This window comes from Carassius carassius, chromosome 22 (genome assembly GCF_963082965.1).
Source record: "Carassius carassius chromosome 22, fCarCar2.1, whole genome shotgun sequence".
In the NCBI taxonomy this organism is placed as follows: domain Eukaryota; kingdom Metazoa; phylum Chordata; class Actinopteri; order Cypriniformes; family Cyprinidae; genus Carassius; species Carassius carassius.
Window position 1 is genome coordinate 17180911 of NC_081776.1, and position 27885 is coordinate 17208795.

Consider the following 27885-nt stretch of genomic DNA (forward strand, 5'->3'; position numbering starts at 1 on the left):
TTGTTACTGTCTATATCCTGCTCTTATTCACTCAGTCTCACTGTCAGCTCCTCTAGTGTAAAGGTAAGGCTGAAGTCTCCGTGTTTATGATCTGGACACTGATCCAGAAACTCTGGCGGTTATTGATCACTTCTGTGTAGCGACGCTTCACTTCATTAGCATTAGCCTGTTAGCTCAGTGTTTTATTATTACACCTTGAAGGTAATAATATGTTTCGGTTTTAGCGAATTTCTCATAGATATTCGATACGTAAGTAACACTTTGAGGATTTGTTGCTTTGTGAAACATGTTTACATCGCTAGCTATTGTCTCTGGCTGTGTCTCTAAACCTACTGACTGTCTACCTTGGACAGATTTTTAGGCATCATATATAATTCAAGACACATTTCTGTAGGTTCTTGTTTGGTGTCAAAGGAAAAAGCTGGCGTGTTGAATAGAGTCTTGTTGACTTGTTTCGTTCAGTCTCAACCTGTCAGGCGCTCATTCATTGAAAATATTAATATTTCATACCTCACACACCCTTTCTTCTGACGCCACTCCGTCCAACAATCACAGAGATTAAACACAAGAATCACAATAATACAATTATATATCAGTAAAATTACACATATTCATAATAATTCAGGCTCTTATGATGCCCTGATGTTTAGTATTTAATGTTTAATTTCAGTCTATATCTATTTTTTTATATGTGTGGTGATACTGTACTTTAGTAATCTCTACTAATAGTCAGACTTATTTTAGTATAATTGATATACTTTTAGTTTTTAGTTATGTACGTTGTTAGTTATTACCAGGATTCATTTGTGTAATTACACTGTAATGTCCTAAAGCTTAACCATAAATGTAATTTTAGTTATTAATGTATTTAGAGCTTTCATTTTTATTTCATTATTATTTATTTTTAAAGTTATTATTAGTATCATCATTTAAAAAAATATATATATGTTTTTTTTGTTATTGTTATTTTATGCCTTAAAGTGTTTTGTTTTTGTTTCACTTTTTTAATGGCTGTTAATGTAGGGGTGTGTAAGTATAATATTAGTAATAATAGATGTTGATTTATCTTTTATTATGCAGAAGTTGGTCAGAAAAAACAAACAAACAGTTTTTTTTACTTAGTTTTTATGTTATTATTTTGTTTTGTGTAGGGCTGCAACTAACGATTATTTTGATAATCGATTAATCTGTCGATTATTTTTACGATTAATCGATTAATCGGTTTATGTACTTATATTTTAGTTTTTCCCATTTTTTCCCCAAGTAAATTATTAATAAATGGTCTTTATCCTTCAGCATAGATTTTTAAGACATTTTAACCATTTTGCATTGTCATATCCTAATCAAAAATATACCTGGAGTTGTTTTATTGTGTTAGTAATCCTTTGTCGAACTCTTCTGCAATCAGAACACTGACCCATACTCTAGCAAATTTCACAAGGAGATATCAAATGTTTTCACCATGGCAGTCCTTAGAGCTCCTAAAGTAGTTTCACATCCCGAACAAAGCTTAAGGAATCTTTCAGAACATATTTTCACGAAGAATAAGGATAAAACTGAATAAAATTGCAGTGCATTGTATTTTATTATTTACTGGGAAACAGCTTTATAGCTTTTGCTGTGAAATTGTAAACAATCCTTCGAATAAAGTGCCAGTGACATGAAACCTGAATGGAACTCACAATTTAAAGTGAAATCCATCAGAAGGTTGTCCAGAAAAAAAAAAAATTGGACAGTCACACACAAAAAACCTGCTGTGTGAAAAAGAGCAGTGAATACTTAGAAAAAAGTGCATTTCAAATATCTTTAAACATTTACCTCTCTCATTCAGTCATAATTAGGCTGCACGACTGAATTTTGAACTGGTAAACTACAAACTGATCACAGAACATGTTTGTAAAGCTTTAAATGTTAACTGTTAAAAAGCAATGTTATCAGCTTTTACGACTAAACATTTGCAAACAACATTGTACTGGAGAATCTGCACAAATAAAAGTCTTAGGGGCCGTTCACATATCGTGCCTAAAAACGCGTGGAAAACGCTAGGCGCACCGCTTTCTCCTCCTTTTCAAAGCGCTCGCGCAGAAGCGCCCCTGAGGCGTCTGCCTTTGATAAGCAACCATGACGTGCTCTCTCCTTGAAGACGCGGAAATTTCAGCAAAGGATAAATGGATTTGCAGCTCAAAAAATCGCTTGCAGTAGCTCTGCTACTAAATTTATTTCAAAATGGAAATCCATATACAACTATGATCAGCTGTTCCTTTCATCTTGACTGAGCTTTTAACGTTGTTACGGGAAAGGATGAAGCTGATTGGTTAGTTCTTGTCACATGACCCGCGATGCGCTTGCAGCATTCTGAAAAGTTGAAATGTTTTTAACTCGATGCGGTGCGGTGTTGGAAATAACGAACTTGAGCGCGCAAAAGACGCGATATGTGAACGTCCCCTTAAACAGTTCAGTAGTGCAGAGTTTACAGGTTACTCTTCTGTTTTGAAGGCTCAAAGTAAAGTACTCCCAGTCTCCCATATCCCGCTAAATGCTGCAGAGACGCTGTTCGGGAAGCACGTGACATAAAACGAGACCAGCTATTGGCTATTCGCTACTTCTCCTGCTGTACTGGCTGAGTAAAACCTCCGGTGGCTCATTACTGCCACACTTTGGTCACCGCAGATTTGAAATATGCACGAAATGAGCCGCTTACGGCAAATAAAAGTTATTTAGCAACGAATCGATGACTAAATTAGTTGGCAACTATTTTAATAATCGATTTTTATCGATTAAATCGATTCGTTGTTTCAGCTCTAATTTTGTGTGTGTTTTCTGTTCAGAACCTAGCCAAACTAAATCCAGAGCCAAATTAAAGCAACCATCACAAGTGACTGTGTCATATCTGCAGCTGACAGAACAGTGGTTTTCTTATTTCTCGTCTCCTGCAAACTCTGTTAGATGCTGTCAGCATGAATACTTGGTTTATATTGAGCCCGGGACACTTGGATCCTGCTGAAAATCCACACTGACAGATTTTCAGATGTATTTAGGTCTAAATTTGTCACTTTATTTCAGCAGTCTACTAGTCTGTATAAAGAAATGTATCAGGTTTAAAATCGGTTGTCATCATTGAGTTGTTTTCTGTTTTTATGGACTGATATTTCATTTTCAAAGAGTCAGTTCACCTCAAAAGTGTTTTTTTATTCACTTGTTACAAAGCTTGTTTTGAATATTTTCAATCAGCTGTTGTTGTTATCCTTCATTTTAATTTGAAAAATGTTTAGTAATTTATAATTTTTTTATATATAATTTTTTAATAAATTTGTATTTATTTTCCATTATAAGTTTTAGTAGTTGTAGTGCTTCTACCTAAACTAAGTGAAAAGTGTAAACAAATTTATTTTATTTCACTTCAGCTTTTTTTTCAGTTAACAAAAATATTGTATTAGTTTCTAGTATTGTACCCAGTATTCAGCTCGCTGTCTTTGTCCAACCAGAAGCATGACAACATGATGAAATAATTCATAAAGCTCATATACGGTTTTACTTCCTGTTGCAGGTTGACAGTTAGTAAAATCATGGAGTCCATGTTAAACAAACTAAAGAGCACCGTGACCAAGGTGACGGCTGACATGACCAGTGCTGTCATGGGCAACCCTGTGACGCGGGAGTTTGAGGTGGGCCGACACATCGCCAGCGGGGGTCCAGGGATGAGCTGGAGGATCTACAACGGCACCAAAAAATCCACCAAACAGGTATTTTTCATATGCATCAAACATAATATGACATGATCATGTTTGATGATGATAACTTGTTTACCGTGAAAGAGGAAGTCTTTCGTTTCAAATGCACTTTTTGGCCATTTTCGGTCGAAAATTTTCGGTGGCCGAATATTCGGTGCATCCCTAGTTTACAGTAAAACTCAGACACCTTCATCAGGCCAAAGAGGATGCCTACAGAAATGGGGACAGGGTCTTGTACAATCAGGCCAGGAACACACTGAACAAAGAGATTAGAGCGGCTAAAAAGACCTACGCTAAAAAGTTGGAAGACCAGTTTACTTCCAACGACTCAACTTCAGTGTGGAGAGGACTGAGAGCCATCACAAACTACAAGACACCATCCCCTTGCACTGAGGCTAATCAACGACTTGCTAACGACCTGAATGAGTTTTATTGTAGATTTGAAACCCCCAACACCCACTCTGACCATCTCCCTACACAACCATTAACACCTGCAATCCCCTTCTCCATACCTCCTGCTCTTCAAATCTGTGAAGATGATGTGCGCCAGGTCTTCAAGAAAAACAAAAGAAGAAAAGCACCAGGCCCAGATGGCGTTACACCAGCCTGTCTGAAAATCTGTGCTGACCAGCTGGCCCCCATCTTTTCACAGATCTTCAACAGATCCCTGGAGTTGTGTGAAGTGCCTTCCTGCTTCAAACGCTCCACCATAATCCCCATTCCAAAGAAACCCAAGATAACAGGACTTAACGACTACAGACCTGTGGCTCTAACGTCTGTCGTCATGAAGTCGTTTGAAAAACTGGTTCTGGCTTATCTGAAGGACATCACTGGACCCTTACTGGACCCCCTGCAGTTTGCTTACCGAGCAAACAGGTCAGTGGATGATGCAATCAACATGGGATTGCACTTCATCCTGCAACATCTGGACAAAACAGGGACTTATGTGAGGATCCTGTTTGTGGACTTTAGTTCGGCTTTCAACACCATCATCCCAACAACCCTCCAGACCAAACTGACCCAGCTCTCTGTTCCTAGCTCTATCTGTCAGTGGATCACCAGCTTTCTGACAGATAGGCAACAGTTAGTGAGACTGGGGAAATTCATGTCAAACAGCTGCTCCACCAACACTGGTGCCCCTCAGGGATGTGTTCTCTCCCCTCTGCTCTTCTCCCTGTACACCAACGACTGCACCTCTAAAGACCCCTCTGTCAAGCTCCTGAAGTTTGCAGACGACACTATAGTCATCGGCCTCATCCAGGACGGTGACGAGTCTGCTTACAGACAGGAGGTTGAGCAGCTGGCTGTCTGGTGCAGTCTTAACAACCTGGAGCTGAACACGCTCAAAACAGTGGAGATGATTGTGGACTTTAGGAGAAACCCCCCTGCACTTTCCCTACTCACCATCATGAACAGCACTGTGGCTGCAGTGGAGTCATTCAGATTCCTGGGAACCACCATCTCTCAGGACCTGAAGTGGGACAATCACATTGACTCCATTGTGAAAAAAGCCCAACAAAAGTTGTACTTCCTTCGCCAGCTGAGGAAGTTTAACCTGCCACAGGAGCTGCTGAAACAGTTCTACTCAGCCGTCATTGAGTCAGTCCTGTGTACTTCAATAACTGTCTGGTTTGGCTCAGCTACAAAATCAGACATCAGAAGACTACAAAGAACTGTTCGGACTGCCGAAAGGATTATTGGTGCTCCTCTGCCCACCCTTCAAGAACTGTATACATCCAGAGTGAGGAAAAGGGCTCAGAAAATCACTCTGGATCCCTCACATCCAAGTCACCCCATCTTTGAACTTTTACCATCTGGCCGGCACCTCAGAGCCGCAAATACCAGAACAGCAAGGCACAAGAATAGTTTCTTCCCCCAGGCAATCTACCTAATGAACAGTTAAATGCTCCCCAATTATGCTTATAAATGTGCAATATCCTTATATTTATTTGTTAACCCTCCATCCTAGAACATTCCTGCATCTCACTCAATCCTATTCCATTATCATTTATAGCACAATTGTTTATACACTTATTTATTTGCCAATTTGTAATTCTCCTTTTTGTAGTGTGTGTGTGTTTTTTTTTTTGTCTGTGTGTTGTTGTCTCTGTGTACTGGAAGCTTATGTCACTAAAACAAATTCCTTGTATGCGCAAGCATACTTGGCAATAAAGCTCTTTCTGATTCTGATTCTGATTGTTTACGGTGTATTCAGGGATTTGTGAAACAGCAATCCCTTATCAAATGAACAATGAAATACACACAGTGTGCATGAGAGGATATATTAAAAATAGTTCATAAAACGATTGCGCAAGAACACGGTTGAGCAAATACTATTGGAGGAAGAATCTAATCCTGCCAGCTCACACACAGACACAATAAGAGTTAAACAATCTCTGTACTTCTCCAACACCGTAATACCATGGTAGGGTGAAGTACAAATGATACGGAGTGATACTGTATTCATGTACTTCAAAGCAATTCAAAGAGTTTAATGGTATGTCCAATATAAACACATATACATACATGCACAGTATCACGCACACAAAGGTTATATCAAAAGAAATACCATGACCACTACCATTGTACATAACCAAATGTAATTACCATATGGACACATCGCAACACTGAACTATCACATTCAAATAACATGGTATTTATTCGTCACTCCAAATGTATGTACCACAGTATTTACATGCCATAGCCTGCCAGGTTTTTAGACATTTAACATGGTGCTGTGTCCACAAAAAACGACAGCACCATGATGCTTTAAAGAATACCTGTAAACCAAGACATCAATTTAAAGTCTGTAAACATCAGCAAGTAATTAGCTTAGCATGTAAACAACCCGGCTTAAGCAAACCTATGTCCCTTATTTGGCTCCAAAGACGCCTGGTTGTGTGTCACTAGAAAAAAACAACAACAACACCCCGCTCTCTCTGGCCCCACGTGTATTTAACAGAAACAAACTAGCAGTTTTTCGAGAAATACACATTTGTTGACATTAGCCTTGTTTAGGAGGCTAAAAATACGCGAATATCACATCGCTATCGTAAATGGCTTTGTAGAAGTTGTTAACGCACAGCAACGGCTTGTGTTTATCGTTAATGGTTTTACTCGAATTCAAGTCTGGGACTGTAATTAACCGAGGATGGACAAGCATGTTAATCTCATTCAACTAGTTAAAAACTATCAGTTTGACTTTGAAGGTGTTTAGGCGCGCGAAGGGTGAATGATGCTAGATGCTAACCTCCTTCTTCATCTATCTAGTTTCAAAGAGCCAAGCACGTTAGTGTCTGAGCTCAGAGCGGCTCGGCTAGTTTAGTGTCTATAATCAGCTTGCCATAGAGGAAAGTTAGATGCTAGTGCGCTAATGCTAAAACCACACAGCAGTGATTGAGGCTGAGGTACTGGGCGATTGAAACAGACCGATCGTGATTGACTTCCGCCGCCGGCGTGAACGCGGTTTGAAATCAATGATATTTCACTAACCTGATTCTTCGTCAAGCTGGCGCTGGTTACTTCTGTGGCACATTAGCGCGCGCCATCTTGTCTACACTTGTCGCGAGGAGTGTCCCTCCGTGACGTCACGCCCGAGAGTGGGGACGCGAAACGTACAATATCTTAAAATATATCTTAATAGTTGATGAGAGTGAGACAGTTTAAACAGTGTAGATGGTGAATAATGTTTAGTCGAAGACACCGCAACACTTTCACCATCTCAAATCTCACTAGTGTGGAAACGAAGGTGCATAAAAAACTAAAATCCCACGTAATATGGAAAATAAATTAATCTCTCTACTTTTTTTCCGTCCTTCTCTTCCGCATATGTAAACTAGTAGATGATGAATGCATTCCGCAGTGTAAATAATACTGATAGTCATTTTAATAACTTTAGCGTGTAAATTATTAATACATTTACATTTAATATTGAATTATTCAATTATATACGATTTTAATCTTCGTTCATATTCTTAGGCTTGGTGGGCGTTATCGTGTTATTTTTCCACTTTCCTCGTAAATTCTAACTGCGTTGTAAATGGGTGCGTACACACGTAATAGGGTTCTAGGATCAGATTCATTCAAACAGCTCGCACAACACGAGTTCAGTCTCACAGAGCTGCGGCTGATCTCAGATCAGACCACAGTCGTACTGATGTGTGTCACAGGATGGGCATGCCGTGTGACGCCATTTCCGGTGCTGTGATGGCGGTGGATTTGACTCCGCGCTTCAGAAGACTGAACAGTCAAACCTGTTTTAGAGAGAATAAACAACTGTCAGGTACAAACAGATGGTTTTGTGACGCACGTATGTTTATATATACAGTGTATTTTGTTAGTTAACTGAATGTTTCAGCTAGTTTGATAACGAGTTACGCCAAATGAATCAGGATCCTGATCAGTTTTTTCAGTTGAGCTCGTTTGTTTTACTGTGCTTTTCGTTGTTTCTTATGTTTTATTTGTGAGTATGGTCATTCAGTGTATCGGATTAAACTACAAGTTTTAATATAGCTTATTTATTTGAATGTAAATGAACCGAGTCCCTTTTGTGTTAACTGGTCAAATATAGTTTCTGTGGTGACCTAACGAGTTGAATATTTATTGGTAATGCAGATGTTTAACAAAATACAATATAGTGTGAAATAACTACATTAAAAATACACTTCATAACACTGTCTCTCTGCCAGCTCGGTGTTTATGGATGGTCTTCTGTGTTTGGAGACTCGAATTAGCTTAAATCTAGCAGAATATTGGATACGTTTTACATTAAAAATAATAGTAAAGTAAAAACAAAGTTTAGTGTATACAATATATTAAGTGGATTTGAAATAATAGTACACTTTAATGATCATGGAAATGATAAATGGAAAATTTCCCATCCATACATGAAATGATCTGACTCCAAAACAAATTTTCTCACTTAAAAAAAAAAAGGTTTTAGGGTTTATTATAATGTTTTACATAAATGTACAGCAGTGTATCAGATGGTTGTAAAATGGTGTTTTGAAGACTCTCTGATTTTGTCCTGATGCATGTCAGGTTTCTCTGGGCCCTTCAGGGCCACTCAGCTGTGGCAGAACATCATTGAGGCTCTGCGGACGCAGGTGGAGCTCCGACCCCACAGACAGCACCTCCGCGTCCATCACGACTGCTTCAGCGGCTCTGAAGCGGTGGATGTAGTTCTGAGCCACCTCATGCAGAACATCTACTTCTGCTCAAGCGAAGTGTCCCGTCTCAAAGCTGCCAGGCTCTGCCAGGCCTTAATGGAGTCTAGAGTGTTCGAACCCATCGGTATGAAGCTCTTCAGACGAGACAAGGAAATGACCTTTGAGGACTCCAGCTGCAGCCTCTACCGCTTCCTGGACGGATCGACCAAAAAGACCTACACTGAGAACCAGACTCCAGACAAACAAACTGGGAAGAGGAAGACCACTTTGAGGTAATTACATTTGCATCATTGGTACATCCAAAAGTTTATTTTGCAGAACTTAAGGTTGTATGTTGTATCTTTGTAGGTTTGGAGAAATGCAGACCATCTCCAACCCCTTGGTTCTTGGATCATCAGACAGAAGAGTGGAGAGACTACTGAAGAATATAAACCTGCACCCATCTTTGCCCTCTGATTTAAATCGTGCTGCAATTTCCAACAGCTTCCTCTCAAAAAAAGGTAAAACTACACATCATTTTGATTTTTAATGAAGAGAAGTTCTGCCTTTCCATTTGAATCATTTTGAACATACTAAATACACTTTCCCCATTGTGTTAATATAGTAAATAAGTTTAGGAGTTGGGCTTATTAAATTACATCACAGGGCAACACAATAGCTGTTTTTAGGGTTCTGATGTAGTCTTTTGTGGTTTAATGGAGTCTGATGACATCTAAATGGGTCTAAAGAGGTTCAAACGGAGTCTGATGTGTTTGTAATGGATTTTTAGGATTTCTGAGGTAGTCTATTGTGGTCTAACGGAGTCTGATTTGCTCTCTGATGAGATCTAAATAGTTTGGAACAGATAGAGTCTGATGAAGTCTAAAGGGGCCTAATGTTGTTTCCCTCGATTCTGATGTAGTCTATTGTGGTCTAATAGAGTTAAATACTATATATATATATATATATATATATATATATATATATATATATATATATATATATATAACTCAAAATATAACACTTAAGAAGATATAATTTTTATTATTTTTGTTCTATTTACAGGATGAGTTTTAGCCATTGACAAACCATTAGACAACAGTGCAGAAGGATTCAAGAAGGTGCCATTTGTGACCAGCCTTTACTAGTTCTTCTCTTCTTGTGTTTGTCTCAGTGGTACGGGACGTTTGGAGGCAGCAGGCGTTACTTCAGTTGCTACAGGTGGTGGAGATCTCTATGCTAGACTCTATTCTGACCTCACCTGCCAAACTGGAGCCCCTGCGCTCGTCTCTGCGCGACCATAGTGACCTGGTCATCTCCAACACCTGCGTGGAGCGTGAAGTGTCAGAAAGTCTCAGCCTGCCTGAGTCAGTGCACAGCACTCGATACCAGCACATTCAGATCCATGGTTGCTGTGTGGGTTCACCTCTGTGTCATTTCTCTCTTTGAAGGTTGGACTCTTGGCTGAAGGCGGCAGTGGACTGTCTCGATCTGTTCCCAGATCAGTTAATCGTTGTTGCCAGTGAGCAGCTCGTCCAGCAGAATGCAGCGTCCGGGGAGGAGAAGCACAAGAGACTGCTGTTCGACACCATCGCCAAATATTACAACAGCCCCGAGAGACCTCCACTACTGTTAGGCCGCTACACGGACATCCAGACTGGAATCCTAAATCTTTTGGGTAAATGTAAAAGCCAGTGGGCTTATGGGATGCTAAAGATGCTTGAAATCATTTGTGTTGGTGGCTGTTTGTTCTGTAGAATGATGTGTGTTCTTCATTAGATTGTGGGAGAGGTGAGGATGCTCTGAGAGCAGCTCAGCTCTGTCTGCAGCTGCTGGAGTCCACAAACAGAGACCAGTTACGCAGACTGTTGGGTTTCATGGCAGCTGCTGCGGATAATGAAGCTTTCAGACTGCACAAGCAGGTAAACAACAGTTCTGTGTGTATAAAGAAATTATTTGAATTTTTTGGTGAAACAGTGGATGTTATTAGTTTTTTTGTGTCAGCATAGAAATACAGTAGTTAAAGATAAATACAGTTCTCTGATCAATTTCTCCTCTAATCAATTTAGGAATCTTTTATAAATGTATATATTTACACAAACATTTTAAGTGAACTATCAGAATTGAATTGATCCTTTAATATTTTTTAAAAGCCAACACATTATGTTTGGAATACATTACTGATTATTGTACACAATCAGTAATTATGTGTTAATTATTATTATACATTCCGTGCAAAAGTCTCTCAGGCTTACGAAGGTTGCATATATTTGATAAAAATACAGTAAAATCAGTAATATTATGAACTTTTACAGTAAGAAGTTTTCTATTTTTATATATTATAAAATGTCACATGATCCTTCAGAAATTAATCTGATATGCTGATTTGCTGCTCAAGAAACATCTTTCTTAGCATTATCAGAGTTGAAAATCAGTGAAAACCATTTTTTTCCTGGATACTTTAAGGAATATACAGTTGCATTTATTTGAAATAGAATTTTCCCTGTAACAATGTAAGATTTTTCTGTCACCTTTGATCGTTTTGATTCATCCTTGCTGAATAAAAGTATAATTAAGAAAGAAATATGTTGTACTTGACGTTTCTAATAGCTGTAAATGTAATTCATGGCTTGGAAAGTTTTTTTTTTTTCTTTTTGACATGATTGAATTTAGGAAAAAATGTGTAAATGAATAATGTAAATGCAGCAGCTCCTTACAGTTGTGTTGAAACAGATTGAGAACCGGGCTTTGGTTAGCAAGACGTTTGTGAAGGCTGTGATCCAGAGCAAAGAAATGACTCGTGTCCAGTCTGAGCGCCTGCTGCTGTTCCTCATGGATAATCACACACAACTCTTTAAGGTACGTACCTTTTCTACTTCTACATGGTCTTTTCTACAAGTTATATGCAACTCACAGAATATTAAACATTTTTCTTTCATATATCCAGACACCGTCATCATTAATTGAGGCTGTGAGGAAGACACTACAAACCTTGCAGCAAGGAAGAGATCTAGATAATGTAACATGTAAGTTCACTCTCAATCTCCTTTTAAAACTGATTTCCAAATCGATTCGATTTAACATCTTCTTTTTTGCTTTTGCAGTATTCACTTTCTGCCAGCAGGTGTCGCTCCAGCAGTACGAGGACAACAAAGATAAGGCCACTCTTGATAGTTTAAAGCAGTTAATGCATCATGTCTCTCACAGTGACGGTCTGACGGTCAAACAGAAGAGACGACTGGCCAAACACTTCCGGAAACATCACCCAGGGATTTTCCTCCAGCACTTCTTTACTGCATTCTAGAAAGCGATGAACACTGGATTAAAAAAAACAGTCGTGAAAGTTAGCACTGAACGTGTTTTATTAATCTGGGTTATGGGGTTGAGTGGCTTCATCAATTATAGAGATTAGAAAATTGTTACTAAATTTACAGGACTGTGTTTGTAGGGAGATGACTTCATTTGCAATTAGACTCTGATTTATTAGAAGTATTGTAATTGTTAGAAGTATTAATATAATCAAGAAACCTCTGTACACTACATAGACTTCATCAGGTTAGTAAATATGCTGTTTTCATGAGCTTTGAAAAGGCAGCATCATCTTGAACATCTCTGTGTAGAATTACTTGAATTGTGTGATTTGCTCAGGTTTTTCAAAGCTATTAGAAATAGTTTTAGCTGCACTTGAAATTGAGAAATGGATATCTTTGCCTTAAAGGTAGAGATTTCAAATTATGCTATTTTCAGATGAAAGGATCACTTATTATATTTTTTTTTTTGGCAATGACTGAAGCACAAATTATTTCAATTAATACTGACCTCATATATTACTGTACTCTGTGATTTTACTGTACTTCTGATTTTCAAGTGGATTTGTATTGAAAAATGTAGCATAGTATGGTGTTACCACGTATGTATAAGGCATTATTATTCAGAAAGACAAAGGGAAGTTTAATAGCTGCAATTATTTTAACTCCACAAATGCATGAATGCACTGGATTAATTATAGTGTTCCATATTAATGGTATTTATTAATTATTAATTGAAAAGAAATTGAATTGCATATTGGTACATTGACTAATTATTGTAATTGCATTAGATTTGATTGAAGTTTTTTAGGTGCACTTTAATTCTCTGATATTTTAAACTTATTAAAATGCATTCAAAACTCACATTCTGACTCTTGTTTCTTACAACTATTTTTTTATTATTATTTTAATATTTATGAAAGCTACAGAGGGATCGATTTCAAGAAAATCTGTCTACCGGTACTAGGTATTAGGTAAAGGGAATGTAAGATTTTGAAAGGCAGCTTTAATAATAGCTTTATTATTATAATGACATACGGTATTTGCGTGCAAAATAGAATATCACAGAATCAAATAAATCTCAGCAAAAGATGAGAGGTGAAGGTGATTCCGTCTATAGAAGATATTTTGAAAAGAAGGACTTTTATCCTCGATTGGTCACACATCGCGGAATCTCTCAGGTGTTTTGATGAAGTGTTATGGAGGCTGTTAGCCACCAGCACTGCTGACGGTTTTGTTACTGTCTATATCCTGCTCTTATTCACTCAGTCTCACTGTCAGCTCCTCTAGTGTAAAGGTAAGGCTGAAGTCTCCGTGTTTATGATCTGGACACTGATCCAGAAACTCTGGCGGTTATTGATCACTTCTGTGTAGCGACGCTTCACTTCATTAGCATTAGCCTGTTAGCTCAGTGTTTTATTATTACACCTTGAAGGTAATAATATGTTTCGGTTTTAGCGAATTTCTCATAGATATTCGATACGTAAGTAACACTTTGAGGATTTGTTGCTTTGTGAAACATGTTTACATCGCTAGCTATTGTCTCTGGCTGTGTCTCTAAACCTACTGACTGTCTACCTTGGACAGATTTTTAGGCATCATATATAATTCAAGACACATTTCTGTAGGTTCTTGTTTGGTGTCAAAGGAAAAAGCTGGCGTGTTGAATAGAGTCTTGTTGACTTGTTTCGTTCAGTCTCAACCTGTCAGGCGCTCATTCATTGAAAATATTAATATTTCATACCTCACACACCCTTTCTTCTGACGCCACTCCGTCCAACAATCACAGAGATTAAACACAAGAATCACAATAATACAATTATATATCAGTAAAATTACACATATTCATAATAATTCAGGCTCTTATGATGCCCTGATGTTTAGTATTTAATGTTTAATTTCAGTCTATATCTATTTTTTTATATGTGTGGTGATACTGTACTTTAGTAATCTCTACTAATAGTCAGACTTATTTTAGTATAATTGATATACTTTTAGTTTTTAGTTATGTACGTTGTTAGTTATTACCAGGATTCATTTGTGTAATTACACTGTAATGTCCTAAAGCTTAACCATAAATGTAATTTTAGTTATTAATGTATTTAGAGCTTTCATTTTTATTTCATTATTATTTATTTTTAAAGTTATTATTAGTATCATCATTTAAAAAAATATATATATGTTTTTTTTGTTATTGTTATTTTATGCCTTAAAGTGTTTTGTTTTTGTTTCACTTTTTTAATGGCTGTTAATGTAGGGGTGTGTAAGTATAATATTAGTAATAATAGATGTTGATTTATCTTTTATTATGCAGAAGTTGGTCAGAAAAAACAAACAAACAGTTTTTTTTACTTAGTTTTTATGTTATTATTTTGTTTTGTGTAGGGCTGCAACTAACGATTATTTTGATAATCGATTAATCTGTCGATTATTTTTACGATTAATCGATTAATCGGTTTATGTACTTATATTTTAGTTTTTCCCATTTTTTCCCCAAGTAAATTATTAATAAATGGTCTTTATCCTTCAGCATAGATTTTTAAGACATTTTAACCATTTTGCATTGTCATATCCTAATCAAAAATATACCTGGAGTTGTTTTATTGTGTTAGTAATCCTTTGTCGAACTCTTCTGCAATCAGAACACTGACCCATACTCTAGCAAATTTCACAAGGAGATATCAAATGTTTTCACCATGGCAGTCCTTAGAGCTCCTAAAGTAGTTTCACATCCCGAACAAAGCTTAAGGAATCTTTCAGAACATATTTTCACGAAGAATAAGGATAAAACTGAATAAAATTGCAGTGCATTGTATTTTATTATTTACTGGGAAACAGCTTTATAGCTTTTGCTGTGAAATTGTAAACAATCCTTCGAATAAAGTGCCAGTGACATGAAACCTGAATGGAACTCACAATTTAAAGTGAAATCCATCAGAAGGTTGTCCAGAAAAAAAAAAAATTGGACAGTCACACACAAAAAACCTGCTGTGTGAAAAAGAGCAGTGAATACTTAGAAAAAAGTGCATTTCAAATATCTTTAAACATTTACCTCTCTCATTCAGTCATAATTAGGCTGCACGACTGAATTTTGAACTGGTAAACTACAAACTGATCACAGAACATGTTTGTAAAGCTTTAAATGTTAACTGTTAAAAAGCAATGTTATCAGCTTTTACGACTAAACATTTGCAAACAACATTGTACTGGAGAATCTGCACAAATAAAAGTCTTAGGGGCCGTTCACATATCGTGCCTAAAAACGCGTGGAAAACGCTAGGCGCACCGCTTTCTCCTCCTTTTCAAAGCGCTCGCGCAGAAGCGCCCCTGAGGCGTCTGCCTTTGATAAGCAACCATGACGTGCTCTCTCCTTGAAGACGCGGAAATTTCAGCAAAGGATAAATGGATTTGCAGCTCAAAAAATCGCTTGCAGTAGCTCTGCTACTAAATTTATTTCAAAATGGAAATCCATATACAACTATGATCAGCTGTTCCTTTCATCTTGACTGAGCTTTTAACGTTGTTACGGGAAAGGATGAAGCTGATTGGTTAGTTCTTGTCACATGACCCGCGATGCGCTTGCAGCATTCTGAAAAGTTGAAATGTTTTTAACTCGATGCGGTGCGGTGTTGGAAATAACGAACTTGAGCGCGCAAAAGACGCGATATGTGAACGTCCCCTTAAACAGTTCAGTAGTGCAGAGTTTACAGGTTACTCTTCTGTTTTGAAGGCTCAAAGTAAAGTACTCCCAGTCTCCCATATCCCGCTAAATGCTGCAGAGACGCTGTTCGGGAAGCACGTGACATAAAACGAGACCAGCTATTGGCTATTCGCTACTTCTCCTGCTGTACTGGCTGAGTAAAACCTCCGGTGGCTCATTACTGCCACACTTTGGTCACCGCAGATTTGAAATATGCACGAAATGAGCCGCTTACGGCAAATAAAAGTTATTTAGCAACGAATCGATGACTAAATTAGTTGGCAACTATTTTAATAATCGATTTTTATCGATTAAATCGATTCGTTGTTTCAGCTCTAATTTTGTGTGTGTTTTCTGTTCAGAACCTAGCCAAACTAAATCCAGAGCCAAATTAAAGCAACCATCACAAGTGACTGTGTCATATCTGCAGCTGACAGAACAGTGGTTTTCTTATTTCTCGTCTCCTGCAAACTCTGTTAGATGCTGTCAGCATGAATACTTGGTTTATATTGAGCCCGGGACACTTGGATCCTGCTGAAAATCCACACTGACAGATTTTCAGATGTATTTAGGTCTAAATTTGTCACTTTATTTCAGCAGTCTACTAGTCTGTATAAAGAAATGTATCAGGTTTAAAATCGGTTGTCATCATTGAGTTGTTTTCTGTTTTTATGGACTGATATTTCATTTTCAAAGAGTCAGTTCACCTCAAAAGTGTTTTTTTATTCACTTGTTACAAAGCTTGTTTTGAATATTTTCAATCAGCTGTTGTTGTTATCCTTCATTTTAATTTGAAAAATGTTTAGTAATTTATAATTTTTTTATATATAATTTTTTAATAAATTTGTATTTATTTTCCATTATAAGTTTTAGTAGTTGTAGTGCTTCTACCTAAACTAAGTGAAAAGTGTAAACAAATTTATTTTATTTCACTTCAGCTTTTTTTTCAGTTAACAAAAATATTGTATTAGTTTCTAGTATTGTACCCAGTATTCAGCTCGCTGTCTTTGTCCAACCAGAAGCATGACAACATGATGAAATAATTCATAAAGCTCATATACGGTTTTACTTCCTGTTGCAGGTTGACAGTTAGTAAAATCATGGAGTCCATGTTAAACAAACTAAAGAGCACCGTGACCAAGGTGACGGCTGACATGACCAGTGCTGTCATGGGCAACCCTGTGACGCGGGAGTTTGAGGTGGGCCGACACATCGCCAGCGGGGGTCCAGGGATGAGCTGGAGGATCTACAACGGCACCAAAAAATCCACCAAACAGGTATTTTTCATATGCATCAAACATAATATGACATGATCATGTTTGATGATGATAACTTGTTTACCGTGAAAGAGGAAGTCTTTCGTTTCAACCTAGAAAATGCACAGCACAGTTTTATTGAATGATGCAATTGTCTTTTTTTTAAAATATTGAGTTTGTTGATCACATACATGTGTTTTGTGCTATTCTGTTTGTGTCACCATGAGAAAAGAATTTCGATGGCTAATACATATGTGGGTTTGTTTGAAATTGCAAATGATTGGAAGCATCACTTACACTGAACAAGTGTCTGTGTATTGTTTGTTGAATCTGCAGATAGTTTTTCAGAAATATAATATAATGTAAAAAAAAAAAAAAATATATATATATATATATATATATATATAATTATTTTTGTTTGTTTGTTGAATGTATAGATATTGTTTCAAAATAAATAAAAATCCAAATATTTGTAAAAAATAAATTTGTGGAATGTATGGGCATTGACATTTTACACTGCTTCAAATTTGTTTTCTGCTTCCCCCAGGAAGTGGCAGTCTTTGTGTTCGATAAGAAGATCATTGATCGCTATCAGAAGTTTGAGAAGGATCAGATCATTGATTCACTGAAGAAAGGAGTTCAACAGCTGACTCGGTTACGACATCCGCGTCTCCTCACAGTTCAGCACCCACTGGAGGAGTCCAGGTGACCACAGTGCGAACACCCATTAACACATGCTACGACACAAACTGTTTTAAAACCTAGTGAGCTGTCAACGTGGACAGCATTTTGGGAAGCTTAGTCAAAAATGTTTTCTAGGTCAGCTCATTACTTTTTGAACGAATCCAGAGTCTTATCATTACCTCATTGAAAATGCTCTTCATTTCTTATCCACTTTGATTTAGTTTCTTTTAGTGGACTCTGAAGCTTCAGTGGCAAAAAATCCACTCACGATTAAAAAAAAGTTCAGAGCTTTTTCTTTATTTAACATTTGGCTCTTGTTCTAATACAATCAATATGTGTCTGTGTGGAGGCATGAGATCAAAAGCAGCAGTTTGTCTGTGGAAAATCTCTCCAGAATAATACATGGATCTCTTTGGAGATGTCAGACTTGAGCTTCGTTCCAGAATATAGTCTTGCAGTCTACATGTTATCCTAACTAAACACGATGCGATAAGATTCTGTTACACGCAGTTCGTCTGTTCACACCCGGATGTGACGAAGGTACAAGACACAACAAAACCGATTACAAATCACAGCCAATCAGAAAAGCATGTTAGTGGGCTGTCTTACACTTGCAGTGAAATAGATAAGCAAATGATCAAATCAATACAATTAAACCATTTTGCATTTAAAAAAAATATTAAATCAGTGACTGATAGAATCCTGGTCATGGAACTTTTTCTCATCATGACAAAACACAGATCATTGGAAAGGCTACATACTTAGTGACTATTTTGTGTTAGAAGTAATATTGTGACAGAAATGTACACATTTGTACAGCAAGTCATTTGCCTACACCTTTTTCGGAAATTATGTTCATTTATTTATTTTTATTTTGTGAAAAGTTGTCTGTAAGGACCAAAATAAACATAATTGAATTTAAAAAAAAAGTAAATTTAATTGAATGAAAATGGTATTTTTGGTATAGCGCCTAAACAAAATCTCACAAGAACCTTGCTTTTTGTGATATCAACTTCAAATTTGGAATATAACTTAGTTAGACATAGTTAGACTTATGGTTTTGATTTTATAGCAATTTATTACTTTATTGAAATGGAAGTCATAATGATATAAGAAATATAAACAATCAGTACCTTTGCTCTCTGTCACAACATAGCAGAAAAAAAAAAACATTAAGCCTATATATTATATACTATAATGGATGTTAATGAAGTTATCGCTATAGGTATCCCTATATTATCATTCTTGGAGCTAACAGGCCTTAACTGTCATGAAACTTTAGAAGTGACTGATTTGACACAGTTTATTGATTATACATACATACATGCTACACCAATAGTGTTCCTTTAGTGAATTTGGTGATAAAACAACAGTCATTGTTGCCTGCCTCACAGTAGTCTGAAATTAGCATGTTGCTGTGGTGACAGCTCAATGCTTGAATGAGCACCAAAATTAAAAGTGTTTGTACTGGATAAAATATTTCTAAAATCAAAATTTCCTTAACCTCTGTGCTCCAGCCACCATCTTGCATGACAATTTTCAGTGTAGTGCATTCTGGGATTGCTTTATTTAGTAAGTATGCATGTGATACTGCTTTAGATTATGGTCAAAATTAAGTTTCTCATTTGCATTAATGACGGTACACATGCCTGTGATGGAAAACAAAAAATGTTGCCTTGGTGGGCAGCTCACTGTTTTTTTAAATGGACCATCAGACTTTCTTCTTTTACATTTTAGCTTTAAAAATACTAGAAATATACATAAAACGGCTATGTGTGTCTGTAGTATGACTCAGAAATGTCTCCAGGGTTGCAAACACAACCAGGTTAGTACTTTTCTCACTGGATGTCTTTGTCTCTTGATCTCTAGAGACTGTCTGGCATTCTGCACTGAGCCCGTGTTCGCCAGTCTAGCGAATGTGCTCGGCCAGTGGGACAACCTCCCTAGTCCTGTTCCCACAGACATCAAAGAATACAAACTCTACGATGTTGAGACCAAATACGGCTTACTGCAGGTAAAACGTTTCTTATACATCTAAAAAAGAGGTACTTTTGTACTGAGGGGCTGGAGCCTCCCAGACACATGTAAAAGTGAAGGGAAAAATGAGAAACTACAGCTAGCACACATTTTTACTCAATATTTGTATATAATACAATTTAACAAATACATTTCCTATTTAAAGTGGATTTCTTACACAGTTTTATAATTAAAATGTAGCTGCTTCTTTAAAAGAGAAAACGTTTTTTGGTTATTTACCATCAATATTAGATCAACATAAGATAATGCATCCGAATGTTTAACATGATGTTTTATTATAATACACTTATATTTTTAAATATTAAAATTAGTTTAAATAAATATTAAGTTTAATAAATATTATTTTACAAAATACTTTTTTAAAGGCAGTGCAACAACATGTACTATTTTGTTTTAGTTTTGTAGCTCATGAAATATCTTTTTTTTTTTTTTATCTTTGTCTCTCTTGGTTTTCTCTCTCAGGTCTCGGAGGGTTTGTCGTTCCTTCACAGTGGGGTTAAAATGGTTCATGGTAACTTGTGTCCAGAGAACATCATCTTGAATAAGAGCGGAGCCTGGAAGATCATGGGCTTTGACTTCAGTATCTCCTCTAGTAACCCGTCTGATGCTGAGGTTGGAAACAGGCATTATTGTCTCTAAAGTCCCAAAGAACAGACACAATTTGAGCGAGCGGTCTTGTTGTCTTCTGTCTCGTAACATAGATGCTATGTATTCCTGTCTTTTAGCCCAAGTATGTTTGTAAAGAGTGGGACCCCAATCTCTCGCCTCTCTGCCTCCCGAACCCAGAATATGTCGCTCCTGAGTACATCCTGTCCGTCAGCTGTGAAGCGGCTTCTGATATGTACTCACTGGGCGTCTTGATCCACGCCGTGTTCAATGACGGCAAACCCGTCTTTCAGGTCAACAAGCAGGACATATTCAAGAGCTTCAGCCGACAACTGGACCAGGTGAAGAGTCCAAACAATGCATTTCATACATTGAGTAGTTTTATACTGACAGTGAGGCTATTCCTTCCACACAATTGTGGAATTAACTATTACATTTTAAGGCAGATGTACTGCCCATTTCTAGTGCTATAGTAGTAATACAGTACCCAAGCCTCAAAATACCATCAGTGCCTCAACACTTGATGATATATGATATTAAAAATGAATAGTATTAAGAATTAATCAAATGAGAGTTTGCTACTTGTGTGTAGCTGAGCCATCTAAGTCCAGGTGTATTGAGTCAGATCCCAGAGGAGGTCAGGGATCATGTGAAGATGTTGCTCAACATCACGTCCAACGTGCGTCCAGACGCAGATCAGATGACAAAGGTCAAACCTTTTTTTTTTATCTTTCATTGCAGTCTCTGTACTGAATAAGAATTACCATACATGATGTTAACTTAACTGTGACTGAGAGTGAAATTGACATTTCATTGTATATATGTGCTCAGATTCCCTTCTTCGATGATGTTGGAGCGATGACCCTTCAGTACTTTGACTCGCTTTTCCAGCGGGACAACTTACAGAAGTCTCAGTTCTACAAAGGTCTCCCAAAAGTTCTGCCCAAGTTGCCCAAGGCAAGAATAAATATGTGCACAAAGTAATTCAGCATGAAAGTGGAATGGAAATGGAACATATATTGCAATTTGCAGTGCATTTAACAAAAAAACTAGCTAGAGATTTGATTGGCATTATTATATATCTAGTTTTTTTTGTAGACCTTATGCACCAGAGAAACGAGCAAAAACTTAATCTGTATATTTCTATTTCTAAGCTGAATGCCTACTGTTTTTCTCTTCTCAGAGAGTGATAATATATAGAATCCTCCCAGCTCTCACGTCTGAGTTTGTGAACCCCGACATGGTTCCGTTTGTCCTTCCAAATGTGCTGCTCATCGCTGAGGAGTGCACAAAGGAGGAATACGTCCGCCTCGTTCTCCCAGACCTCACCCCAGTTTTCAAACAGCAGGAGCCAGTACAGGTACACACACATACTATTGATCCATCCCTCATCCCACTCCAAGCGTTCTGTTGCAGTACAATCTATCTATGTAATATCACAGAGTCAGGTATAAAAGTATAGCAACCCTTCCGTTGTCCACTCTACATACTAGCTCACATACTCTAGGACTAAGCTGTCACTTAACCTTTCTGGCCCTGTCATTAATGGCACACTTGATGTGAAATTGCAGTCTTGTGGACTTGCAATGGCTGCCGCATGTCTGTGTAATCCATAAGGTTCAAATATTTAATTACTTTCTCTCTTTCATGCGATCAGGCCAGCAACATGGTGAGTGAGGTTTGAACGTTTGTCTTTGTGGTGGCTTATTTCATCGTTACATTTATATTATAAGTTTATATTTATAGTATTTTGGCTGCACTTGTTTGTTTCTACTGATATTTTAATGTGGTTTTCATGAGTATGTTTGGTTGTTTTTGTTTTGTTTTATTTAGCTTTGTTTTTTTTTTTGTTTCTTTTCTCGTTTTTTTTCTTCTTTTGTTTAGCAGTGTTTTTTTGTTTTGTTTTATGTTGCTTTGCTTTATTTTTTCTTGTTTGAAGTTTTTTTTTCTTTTGTTTAGCAGTGTTTTTGTTTTGTTTTATTTAGCTTTGCTTTATTTTTTCTTGTTTCAAGTTTGTATTGATTTTTTTGTTTTGTTTAGCAGTGTTTTGTTTTGTTTTGTTTTGCTTTCTCTGTTTTTCTAGTGATACATATCACTATGTTGGTGATATTGTTGGTCTTTAGAAATCAAACGATTTCCTTGATTCTCTTTTGTATATCCAGATCCTGCTGATATTTCTACAAAAGATGGACCTACTTTTGACCAAGACGCCTCCTGAAGACATCAAGAACAGTGTTCTGCCCATGGTTTACAGAGCAGTGGAGGCCCCTTCTACTCAAATACAGGTGACCACACCATAAACTTGTTTAGATGAGGGAAAAAAAATTGTAGTACATTAATTTGATTTCCAAGTTTAATTAGTATTTCAATTGATAATTATCTTCAGTACCATTTAATTGATGTATTTTCAAGCATCAGTGTAATTTGACATCCAAATAGCTGAATCATTTATTTCAGACATTTCAAAATATTAAAGCATAACAGCAGTTTTTTTTTTGTTTTGTTTTTTGTTTTCCTAAACAGGAACTTTGTCTGAATATCATTCCCACATTTGCCAATCTAATCGAGTACCCATCTATGAAGAATGCACTTATCCCTCGTATCAAATCTGCCTGTTTAAAGACATCCTCACTAGCGGTTTGTGTCCTTATGCCTCTTATGTTTTCCAGTCACATAAGTGAATGTCAGTTTGGAAAAGGAGTTATAAAGTTTGTTTTTATAAAGGAAGATTCATTTCTCCATTGGCTGTCCTTTTTCAGGTGAGGGTGAACTCTTTGGTGTGCCTAGGCAAGATCCTGGAATACTTGGATAAATGGTACGTCATTGATGAAATTCTACCATTCCTGCAACAAATTCCATCCAGGGAGACGGCTGTGCTCATGGGCATTCTGGGTAATTTTTTTTTCTTTTCACTTGATTCTTTTGTCACACTTTATTTATTTTTATGTGGATGACTGAGACTTTCCTACACAAATTTCAATATATACACATATATATATAAAATGTGCTATTTTTCAGGCATCTACAAGTGCACTTTCACCCATAAGAAACTGGGCATCCCAAAAGAGCACCTGGCTGGAAAGAGTTTACCACATCTGGTGTCACTTAGTATTGATAACAACCTTAACCTTAACCAGGTGACAAAACACATTCACTTTACACATCAACTTCAGGGTGTTTTTGTTCATCCACAGATTCACTTCAGCTCAGTTGCATAGATTCTGTTCACACTGTTTCTGATTTTAAACTGTCTCTGATGTGTTTCAGTTTAACTCTTTCATGGCTGTGATCAAGGAAATGCTGAATCGCCTGGAGGCAGAGCATAAGACCAAATTAGAGCAGTTGCACGCTATGCAAGAGCAGCAAAGGTTGCCTTTTTTGTTATTTCTCAGTTCATCGTGTTTATTTCTTCTTATAATGCAGTTTTATTAATAAAACAATATTCAGTTTTATTTATTTTGCATTCACATGAGCATTGAGCTGCTCCCATTCTAAGACTTTAGTAATGAGTATTCTGTCCTTTTTAGGAGTTTAAACATTACAAACCACATGAACCAATCAGAAGAGGCTAAGAACACACCCAGCCCAGCCACACAAGTCAGAGATGTCAGTAAACACATTTGCTGAATGTCCGCTAAGCAAGCCACAGCTTAGAAATGTGGCCATACTGTGAAATTAACTGCAATTGTGATTTTCTTTGCTTCCTAATAGATCGATGAGATCTTTGGTGGCAGTTCAGGAAGTGCAGGTGTGAATGGTAAAGAGAACGGTTCCTCATCAACTGCATCACAACCCTCACGAGTGAGTGCGTCTTAACTGTTTATGATATCTTGGCCCTGCATTGCTTAACTGAGTGTTTTTTTCTTGTGAAGCTTAGATGGTTGTTGACTTTAGACCTGGTTGATGTGCTAACTGTTGTTTGTGGTACGTTCAGGTGTCTCTCACCTTGGAAGAAAAGCAGCGTTTGGCTAAAGAGCAGGAACAGGCGGCTAAACTAAGAAGCCAGCAGCCGCTGGCTCCACAGAGCATCAAACCAGCCACAACGACAACGCAGGTAACACATACACTGTACAGAGCTCTCACTGGAAACCTGTTGTCACTGTCACACATGGAATTCATTACCAGATTCAATTTTCTCATATTCACGTCAGCGTTCACTTTGTACTGTTTGTCATTTATATCTACCAGAAGTGTAGACCACTTATTACTGTTGAGAAAAAAAATTTCAAATGTAATAAAATGTCATTTTAAATGTAATTAATAACATGCATTTTTGCACCTTGTGCTTGAACCATGTTATTCACTCATTGCATGAATACATGAATACAATGAGTCCTGTGCACTTGTGACCTCTAAATAGGAAAATATGCTATTAAATGTATCACACAGACTGTATGTGTTTCCAACTAGTGATAACAGAATCTTTATAGGGAATTGAGAGTCACATTTTGTAGGTTAAAATATTATCTTTATTGTTAAACAGCAGGGTTTCTGAAGTAAAAATCATTCCAGTCAACCCATACTCTGAAACTGCTTTTATATTGGAATCTTTTACAATATGTGACCCTGGACCACAAAAACCAGTCATAAGGGTCAATTTTCAGAAATTGAGATTTATAAATGAGTTTTTCATTGATGTATGATCAATAGGATCTGACATCTGGAATCTAAATATTGAGAAAATTGCCTTTAAAGTTGTCCAAATGAATTCTTAGCAATGCATATTAATAATCGAAAATTAAGTTTCAATATAGGAAATGTAAAAAATATATTCATGGAACATGATCGTTACTTAATATCCTAATGATTTTTGGCATAAAAGAAAAATTTATAATTTTGATCCATGCAATGTATTTTTGGCTATTACTACAAATATACCCCAGCAGCGACTTCAGACTGGTTTTGTGCTCCAGGGTCATAAATGTTTACTTGAATCTTTTCTTCAAATGTACAGTTTTTATATAATCACTGTCTGTAGATGTTTTTCTTTTAGTTTTTTATTTGCTTGCATATTTTTCAGTTCTTTTTAGTAAAACTAGTGCGTACGCACCCCGACCACCGCCCACACACACCTATTAATTTTTTTGTCAAACTTGTTGTCACTCCCTCAGGCAAAACAGTCTTGCAGCAGTGTTTTAACTAATTCATGTAATTTAAGGCCAAGGTTATCGAACACAAAGTACAATGCTATAAATGTACATTAAATAACAAAAATGAAACCTTTAACTGTGGAAGTGTGTCATTATGGCCTGTGAATAGGGTTCATTTTGATTCTGGGATGTGCATACTATAACTTCAGATTTTTTTTTTTTTACATATACCTTTTATTGATTTTATTGTTCAAGGCCAAGGATCTGACCAACAGTCTTTTGAACACCATGACATCTGTGAACACCCTCTCTTTGAACTCTGGGACCAGGACGATGCCCATGCAGGGCGGCACCATATCCTCTACCTTCCCAGCTGGACCCACTATGGGTGGAATGGGCACTATGGGTGTCAGCAATGGTTTTAACTCGCCCATGGGATTCCAGGCGGGAGGTATGGGAATGGGCATGAGACCTGCTGCTCCAGGCCTCTATGGAGGCATGGCCACAACTACCAGCACTCTCAATTTCAGTGCCCTCACCCAGAACCAGTGCCAAAACCAACCCAGCAAGCCCACAGACATGTCAGCCCTAGACTCCCTCTTCACTTCTAGCAAACCTAAAGTCAGTATGAACCAAATGGCCCCTAAAACGGCTCCAGGAGCCACTGCACCTTCCCCATGGATCAATCAGTTTGGTAGAGGACAACCTTCCCAGGCTGCACCCATGCAGGCGACTCCAATGGGGATGGCGGGAGTTCAGGGTGGTTTTGGAATGCAAGCAAACCCGTTCTTCAACCCTCAGAACTTCTCGCAACCTGTGGCCTCTTCAACAATGAACACTGGGATGATGAAGCAAAGTGCTTCAGTCAACAACGATCTCAAGGACCTCTTCGGGTAAAACATTTGCCTTTCGTTCCCATTGTGTGGGAATCAAAATGAAATGACATCAGCAGATGACAGTCAAAATTTAGTTGGAAGGTTGGACATGGAGTTTAAATGTTTTTACAGAAAGCTTGGGCTCTTCTACTGAAAGCTGCTTCAGTCGGTGGAAGCCTTGCATTCGTTGTATCGTTTGACTTAACAGTTGCACCAGAAAAAAGATTCACATACAAAAGGAGTAACAACTGGGCATAACCAACTCAAGCACGTTTTGGTTTCATTTCCTTTTTGCTTGAGCCTCACGTTCACCTCGCCTCTGGATGAGTCAACTTCCTTTACCAGAACAAACATCATCGATGGCCTCAGGATTTGCTGTTGTGTTGATAGTGTCTCGCAAAAGGAAGTCTCTCAGTTGTGTTCTCCCTTGTCAGCGATCATACGATAAGTAAAGAAAGAGCTGGTGCAGTCCATAATTTGTGTGCTTTGTGTATATGTTGTATCTGGTTATAATTAATTGAGTTTCATTCTGATTACATGATCCACTGAGGTAGAATATCTTAAAGAAAGAACACTGTCTTCATATCGTAGGTGCACTAAACGTAATGGAGCTAAAACCACAACAACAACAACTGTAGTTGGGTTTTGAGATGTGGTTGAGTTGTTGTCAGTTTTTAAAGAGTTTGCGTAAAACAGAATCCACGAGCTCAATTCATGAAACACCTAGCTGATTTTTTTTTTTTGTGTGAATTTGTTTGTTAAACTCTCTCTTGAAAAAGGGACATAATTCATCCCGAAATCAAAAGACAAAGTCAAATATGCAAAATTCCAGGGTAAATCATGTGTTACTGTAATACAATAGTAAAAATATTTTTTTAGTCAACATATTATTACGTTTAGCTGCACAATACTCAACTACTTTCATCTGTGTATGTACAATTTTCATCCTGCTAAAATAATATTTTTTCACATTATGGTAATGAGAATGATAAAAAATGTATTATGAAAATGAGAAAAAAAATTTCACTTCATGGTAATGATGTTTATGTTTTTTGATGAGAATTGGTGGAAAATTAGATAAATTGTCAAAAATTTCAATTAAATTTAAAAATAGGTGTCTATATGCAAAATTACAATTTGTGCATTTAGATTTGGGGATAAAATATGCATTTCCTAAATTGCAGCTATATATTGTAAATTGTAGCATTCAGTTGAGTGCAGCATCTTGTATACGACCAAGTTTTAAAAGGAGTGTGTTTCATGATTAAGGCCCGATGTGTCTGTTTTCCTTTTGGTTCTCTGCCATTTGTTAAACCTGTATTATCATGTATTTTTGTGTTTCTTGGGGAAGTTACGGATCATGCCACGGCATTACATTTGGTCCAATCTTTTTTATGTTTGTGTGATTTTATTTTATGGGCAGTTTCCTGTTGTAAGAAGTGACCAACTAC

At 37.2% G+C, this 27885-nt stretch overlaps 2 protein-coding genes across 3 annotated transcripts; both read left to right on the forward strand.

Moving 5' to 3' along the window:
• Window positions 1–7800: 7800 nt before the first annotated feature.
• Window positions 7801–13041, forward strand: LOC132099070 (DEP domain-containing protein 4-like). The gene is made up of 9 exons (XM_059505504.1): window positions 7801–8013; window positions 8772–9171; window positions 9248–9399; window positions 10053–10245; window positions 10330–10556; window positions 10658–10800; window positions 11612–11737; window positions 11826–11904; window positions 11983–13041. The coding sequence occupies exons 1-9, from the start codon at window positions 7902–7904 to the stop codon at window positions 12180–12182; spliced, it is 1632 nt and encodes a 543-aa protein (XP_059361487.1). The 5' UTR covers window positions 7801–7901; the 3' UTR covers window positions 12183–13041.
• A 310-nt stretch (window positions 13042–13351) lies between these two features.
• scyl2 (SCY1 like pseudokinase 2) lies at window positions 13352–26505 on the forward strand. Of its 2 annotated transcripts, none has more exons than XM_059505505.1 (18): window positions 13352–13483; window positions 16968–17163; window positions 17690–17847; window positions 19696–19840; window positions 20326–20475; window positions 20589–20810; window positions 21062–21178; window positions 21301–21426; window positions 21653–21829; window positions 22632–22754; window positions 22993–23106; window positions 23229–23361; window positions 23488–23606; window positions 23737–23837; window positions 23997–24075; window positions 24181–24270; window positions 24404–24523; window positions 25815–26505. In XM_059505505.1, exons 2-18 carry the CDS (start codon window positions 16987–16989, stop codon window positions 26454–26456), a joined length of 2793 nt encoding a protein of 930 aa, XP_059361488.1. In that variant the 5' UTR covers window positions 13352–13483; window positions 16968–16986; the 3' UTR covers window positions 26457–26505. The 2 variants fall into 2 exon arrangements, with proteins under 2 accessions (XP_059361488.1, XP_059361489.1); XM_059505506.1 differs by lacking the exon at window positions 13352–13483 and adding an exon at window positions 13567–13588.
• Window positions 26506–27885: the final 1380 nt, after the last annotated feature.

Coding starts and splice junctions, on each gene's coding strand:
- LOC132099070 (XM_059505504.1), top strand. CDS start 7,902: ATGGGCATGCCGTGTGACGCCATTTCCGGTGCTGTGATGGCGGTGGAT. Junction 9,400..10,052: donor CAGCTTCCTCTCAAAAAAAG/GTAAAACTACAC, acceptor TGTTTGTCTCAG/TGGTACGGGACGTTTGGAGG. Junction 10,801..11,611: donor CTTTCAGACTGCACAAGCAG/GTAAACAACAGT, acceptor GTGTTGAAACAG/ATTGAGAACCGGGCTTTGGT.
- scyl2 (XM_059505505.1), top strand. CDS start 16,987: ATGGAGTCCATGTTAAACAAACTAAAGAGCACCGTGACCAAGGTGACG. Junction 23,107..23,228: donor TAAAGACATCCTCACTAGCG/GTTTGTGTCCTT, acceptor GTCCTTTTTCAG/GTGAGGGTGAACTCTTTGGT. Junction 24,076..24,180: donor CAGCCACACAAGTCAGAGAT/GTCAGTAAACAC, acceptor GCTTCCTAATAG/ATCGATGAGATCTTTGGTGG.